Genomic DNA, 5,984 nt, shown 5'->3' with positions numbered 1-5,984 from the left:
AAGTACTTTTCTGAGATAGGCATCCGCTAGGTACATAATCTTCTGTGGAGCTCCAGCACATTTCACAGGAGTATTTGGGAAAGTGAACACAGCGTTGCCCTCTTTGAAGTCCTGCAGTGCTTTCCACGTTTTCTCCACAGTTTGGACCGAGTAGTTTGACCCAATCTTTGGATGTTCAAATCCTTCAGGCAGTCCTTTGATCTACACACAAGAAGAGTGTCAATTTCATGGAATATAATTCTTTAAAGCGAGATTAAATGGACCTTTATTAATCTAGAGGAAAATTCTTCAATAAAGTAATAAACAAAAAGTGTATAAGAGGTTATACTAACACCAGTACAAAATAGAATAGCAAATATAAGATAGATTTAGTAAAATAAGTAAACTACAATAGAAAAGTAATGCATGTGCATTATATTAAGAGTAATATTGGCAATGATATTGGAAAAAAATAATAAAAAGTAATATTGCACATGATATGGGAATGAACAAAGCATTACCTCACCTTCTCAAAATGGATTTGTAAACCAAGAGCCACAATCAAATACTCGTAGGTGATCTGCAATGTGAAAGAAAGTCCAAGTAGGGAAAGATGCACATAGATCATAATCATTTCATAATAAATCTACTTCATATACTCAATGTCGAGTCAGTAAATGACACATTATTCAATATGCACACTGTAAGCAAACAGTTCCCTAAAGCAAACATACTTCATTCCCGTCGTCTGTGCGGACAGTATTTGTGTCTGGGTTTATTTCCTGAACTTTCGATTTCACCCACTTCACTCCAGAGGGCATAACACTCGCAGTAGAACGACCTGATGAGGTTAAAGTTTTTGCACCGGCACCAACCAGGGTCCAAATTGGCTGATAGTAGTGCATCTGTAGAAACAGAAAAGCTGTATGACACATTGGGAAAATACTCTTGTTTCTAAAAATGCAAACAGGAATTCACAGCTGGCTGAATGAAAGCCATCACGTTTCATAATCTGTGGTTTGAGTTGTCTCCTAGTGATACACAAAGAGAGGTAAAGCAAATAATAATCATAATCCACCGGATCCTTACCTCACTGGGCTCCACAACTGCCACATTCTCAGCTCCCATCATCCTCTTCATCCTCGCACTCATCGAAATACCCCCAGTTCCTCCTCCGACAACAAGCATTTTATAGTGCAGTTTGGCAGAGGCACGGCTGCTCGTGTGAAAATGAGAGATGGCAATGCCTGTGGAGTGGCACTGCCTCAGACGACACAGTGCAGCCATTCTGTGTGAGAAACAACAAGGCATTGTGGTTGGCAATAAACTCAGTTATACTGTCTGGGACTCAAATGTACAAATCTGTCAACAACCTGCACTTGTGTGATATTTAGATAGGTAGGCTACTTTATTAATCCCACAAGGGGACATTTTTTCGCTACAGCAGTATTTATGGTACAGAAAGCAATAAAAATAACTTTTTAATTATAAAAAGTAATAATAAATATTAAATAGAAAAATGCACAATATACTGTACACATTGAAATAGAATAAAATTAACTAACTAAACAACAGTGCAAAGATTTAACCAAACCAAACCAAACAACAGTGTACCGGAGTTCTAGTCTTGTGAATGATTTGGCCAGAGGTGATTTATTATAAAGTCTTATTGCAGTGGGCAGGAATGATCTCCTGTATCTGTCCTTGTGACAGTGGAGCTGGATGAGTCTGTTGGAGAAAGTGCTCCGCTGTCCCTGCAGTAGGTGGTGGAGAGGGTGGTTTGGGTTATCCAATATGGATATGAGTTACTTCGGTGTCTTCCTCTCCACCACCTTTTCCATTGCGTCCAGTTTGCAGCCAATGATGGGCCGGCCTTGCCTTACCTTGAACAGCACTACAGCTCACCGCCCGTGTAACAGTCTGTCTGACCGGTAATTTAGACAAAATCCGGGAGAATTTAGTCCAACCTGCATAGACTCTGTAAAGACTGCAGGACTTTCACAGATGTGTGACGAGTCACACGATGTGAACTTTAGACCACCCGTCGAGGGGACGGACGAAATGTGGTTGAAGTTCAGAACGTTGGTCCCGCCTCCTCCATCATTCGACCAATCAGAAGTCTGAACAGTCTCACCTGTCAGTAGGCTTCTAACAGGTGCCGCAGTTGCAAGAACAAACACCACGTTTTGTAGAAAATCCTAATTTTTTATCCTAATCCGCAGTTTTCTGTCAACGCCCCCTGCTGCTGCTGCTGCCTGCTGCTCTCGTCCACTTTCCAGGCGAGGCGCAGTTCATCTCGAACGAGCCCATTAACAAACTGCGGTGAAGACGGATAGTCAAATAGAACATTCAATATTTCAGTAAAACTGTTTGATGTAAAATAACAAAGTGCAACAAGGTGGAAACTATACGGAGTATATTTTTAAGTTTTAATTATCACCGTAATTTACAAGGTTTATAAGTGTACTCAGTCATTTTATGATTAAGAGCAATGAATACAACAATGAATTTAGCAGCAAACAAGATGATATAACCACCAAGATGTTTGTAACTCAGTTCAGCACTCATAGAAAAATAATCACTTATGTTGTGTTGTTCATTCTGTGAAACATGACATATATTGCACCTCTGTCCATCCTGGGAGAGGAATCCCTCCTCTGTTGCTCTCCATAAGGTTTCTTCCTCTGTTTGTTTGTTTTTTTTTTTGGGGGGGGGGGGGGGGGGGGGGGGTATTCGCACTTTTTCCTGTGCAAATGCGAGGGTCCTGGGACAGAGGATGTTGTATGTGTACAGATTGCAAATGTATGATTTTGGGCTATACAAAATGAATTTAACTGAAAAGTTTGGGGATGATTATTGGTAGTTTCATTCATTTTCAGTTTTCATTTCATTCCAAGATGAAGGAGTTTCCTGTATGGTCCTGGTCCACCCCACAGGCCCCTGACACAAGACAAATACAGAACATTAATAAATTGTGGTTTGATTATTTACTACCAACTATTAACATGCTGTTAATTAACTTTATACATACCGCAGAAGCCCATGCCAATAGAGGTGAGGCATCAGATCAGCTTTCATGTAGTACATAAGTCTTCTTTCTTTGGCTTGGTTGAAGGGAAATGTTTCCAGTGGTTGTCCATTGTAGTCAAACTCTGCAAGAATCACTGTGTTGTAGCTTGTAACCAAGGGACACGAGGTGTAGCCATCATACTGTAAACAAGGAGGTTACTGATTATGTATTTGCATCATTTTCTAAATTCAAAGAGATGAATCAAGATTGATGTTTATGTGTCACTTACTATCTTATCTGGCTTCTCATTTTTCCGTACTTTGCTGATGGTTCTGTTCAAGATAGCAGTCTGTGCAGCTGAGAACGATAAAATACATGGTAAACTTTTATAATACATGTGTAAGTTCTCTTTTTTATCACTAAAGATGTGACCCAAATCCATATTATGTTACAAGATGTCAGGGGGCTGGAGCCCTTCCCAGCACACACTGGGCAAGAGGCAGGGAGGGCACACACAGAACAGGCCACCAGCTTATCACTGAGCTGACAGACACTCACATCCAGGTACAATTTAGAGTTTCCAATTCACCTAACAGGCATGTCTATGGACTGTGGGTCCTGTGGAAAAAAGGGAGACCATGCAAACGTAACATCAGCGGCGTATAACAAAATCTGGGGCTTCATACATTCAATGGGCCTTCATCAACGCCTGTACAGAAAGTCCCCAGTAGATTTGAGCCTAAGATTTTCTTGCTGCGAGCCAACAGTGCTAACCACTAAACAAAGACGCTGCCCTGTCAGGCTTTTACCTAATCAAAAGTGTATCCTCTGTGTGGAAGCCACAATGTTGTCAGACTTGGGGTGCATTCGATTCAATTCCTGTAAAATTGGTGTACAACTTCCCTTGAATTGAGAGGCAAAGTAAATTTAGTCTACAGCATTTTTATATTCTAATCAAGAGAAGTCTGTTAAAGCAACATGTCCTAATGTCGGATTAGATAGCAGTTTGATTTTAAAAAGGTGCCAACACTCAGCCACTAGAGGTCTCACTCTCCTCCCTGTTCCATTGCATCCACTTCACAACAAGTGGTTGCCAGTTCTGGCAAGGATGTACAGTATGTGAGAGTGTGCATATAGCACAGCTATGTTGTGCATCCGGGGTTTGACAGGATTGTTATTTACTGAACCGTCAAACTTAGCCATTTATTTGTTTTTTAACTGACAACACAGAGACACCACCCGATACTAATTATACTATTGGCTCACAATCCTTGTTAGAAGCGGCAACCAAATGTCAAATATCTTCTCCAGAGGGGATCATGACTGTCTGCGCCATCCGTCACAGCTATCGATCAATAACTAACTGCTTGGATGTCTGAGGCAGTTGTGTCATTCGGTGTTTATCATCTATTTTTAGATACATTTCATGACACAGATACTTTAAATCCTGACACTTAAAACAGTATATGGGGTACATCCCAAGTCTCTTGACTGCATCCCCGTTTCCCTCACTTGTGTCCTTTCCTTGTGTCTTAGTCCCTCCCACCAGGGATGCATGGCGGAAGCCATGCGAGAAGAGAGGAACGAGGAAATATGTTTTAAGAGATATGAGACGTCCTGTCCTCTGAAGCGTCACGTGAAGAGACGTCTGTTTCTGATGACGGAGGATCAGCTGATCACAGGTGGATCAGCTGTCAGTCAGCTTTAACAGCTGGAGAGACTTTTGATAAGTTTGTCTGTTCACATGATCAATGTACTTAATAATAGTAACTAATAATACTCAATACTAATAAAGACACACAGTAATCATCACTGTAGAGGTGTTTTCTCTCTGTAGCCTGTTACCTCTTTAACAAACTGTGTTCTGTTTATAAGCGTAGGATCGATTTCTACCGACAGAATGCATTTGACTTATTTATGACTTATTTGCTCTGTACGTTTTGAAATTGTGACTGTGGCGTCATTAATTAACCCAGAATATGATTATGGTTGGCATTTACAGTTGGTCAGAAACAACAATTACAAAACATATAACGTGTGTGTTCTACATGTGGGGTGCGGTTTCTTTGGTGTACATTTTCTGTAATATGATTGCATAACCCCGATGACACATAATCCGTTATTACCAAACCCTGGGTGCAATACACTTACTGAGGAAAGAACTCCCTTCAAATTACAGAAAATCCCAAACAGTTAACAATAAATGTAAGTGCATGAACTGTAAGCATCAATAAGAGTGCATTCTAGAGTTGCGTTGGTGCAATGTTGAAAATAATGACACGGAAATCACTTACCGACAGCCGCACCCGTTTTGGATGTGGGCAGGTTGGTACAGTCTCCAATCCCAAACACGTTTGGATATCTCTTATGTTGGAGGTTGTCTTTGTTGACATCCAACCAGCCAGCCTCATCTGCCAGAAGACTGCCTTTAATCACCAAATTGGGTCCCATTGGTGGTGTGACATGAAGCATTTCATACTGATAAAGAAAAACAAAAAAAGGTTCAGTTATTCACAGGAGTCTCTATTTAGGTGCAAAGAGTGAAATAATGCCCAGTGTATTAGGTTGTTCATAACATAAAAGGCACAACAGACAAAACCTTCTTTTAAGGATTTAAAGAGGAAGTAAATAACATGGCACAGAGTGTAACAGGTTGTCCAGTGAACACAGCAGTCATTAATATATATGTAAAAGCTACTGTTGAGGGACAGCAACACAGTTACCTCAAGCACTTTGGTTTCACCTGGTTTGTCAAGATTTTCAAACACAGCTTCTTGCTTATCTGCTCGCACTTCAATCAGGTTTTGCCTCAGGTTCACTTGTAGGTCTCGTTGTTTCACAATGTCCCACAATGAGTCTGCATATTTCTTGATCCCAAAGAGCACAGGCAGCGATGTATTGTATATGACATTGGCTTTTGCCCTTTTTCCTGTCTTGGATAGAAATATAAAAACATCTTCCTTTACTTTGGAGAACCACATTTCAAAATGTACTA

At 40.6% G+C, this 5,984-nt stretch overlaps 2 protein-coding genes across 2 annotated transcripts; both read right to left on the bottom strand.

Moving 5' to 3' along the window:
- Nucleotides 1-6: 6 nt before the first annotated feature.
- LOC116378842 (sulfide:quinone oxidoreductase, mitochondrial-like) lies at nucleotides 7-1,902 on the bottom strand (the record flags this gene model as incomplete). Its single annotated transcript, XM_031840757.1, has 5 exons — nucleotides 1,863-1,902; nucleotides 1,069-1,267; nucleotides 714-884; nucleotides 506-559; nucleotides 7-201 (listed from the first exon to the last, which is right to left on the bottom strand). Coding segments are annotated over exons 2-5 (618 nt in total), but the record flags the coding sequence as incomplete, so codon positions are not given.
- Nucleotides 1,903-2,390: 488 nt separating this feature from the next.
- LOC116378841 (sulfide:quinone oxidoreductase, mitochondrial-like) lies at nucleotides 2,391-5,977 on the bottom strand. Its single transcript, XM_031840756.1, has 5 exons — nucleotides 5,713-5,977; nucleotides 5,284-5,467; nucleotides 3,279-3,346; nucleotides 3,011-3,189; nucleotides 2,391-2,919 (listed from the first exon to the last, which is right to left on the bottom strand). The coding sequence occupies exons 1-5, from the start codon at nucleotides 5,968-5,970 to the stop codon at nucleotides 2,862-2,864; spliced, it is 747 nt and encodes a 248-aa protein (XP_031696616.1). The 5' UTR covers nucleotides 5,971-5,977; the 3' UTR covers nucleotides 2,391-2,861.
- Between the last annotated feature and the right edge of the window lie 7 nt (nucleotides 5,978-5,984).

This window comes from Anarrhichthys ocellatus, unplaced genomic scaffold, assembly GCF_004355925.1.
Source record: "Anarrhichthys ocellatus isolate YVR2014 unplaced genomic scaffold, GSC_Weel_1.0 scaffold3252, whole genome shotgun sequence".
Taxonomy (NCBI): Eukaryota; Metazoa; Chordata; class Actinopteri; order Perciformes; family Anarhichadidae; genus Anarrhichthys; species Anarrhichthys ocellatus.
The sequence above is the reverse complement of the archived record's forward strand: the minus strand, read 5'-3'. Positions and strand labels throughout refer to the sequence as shown.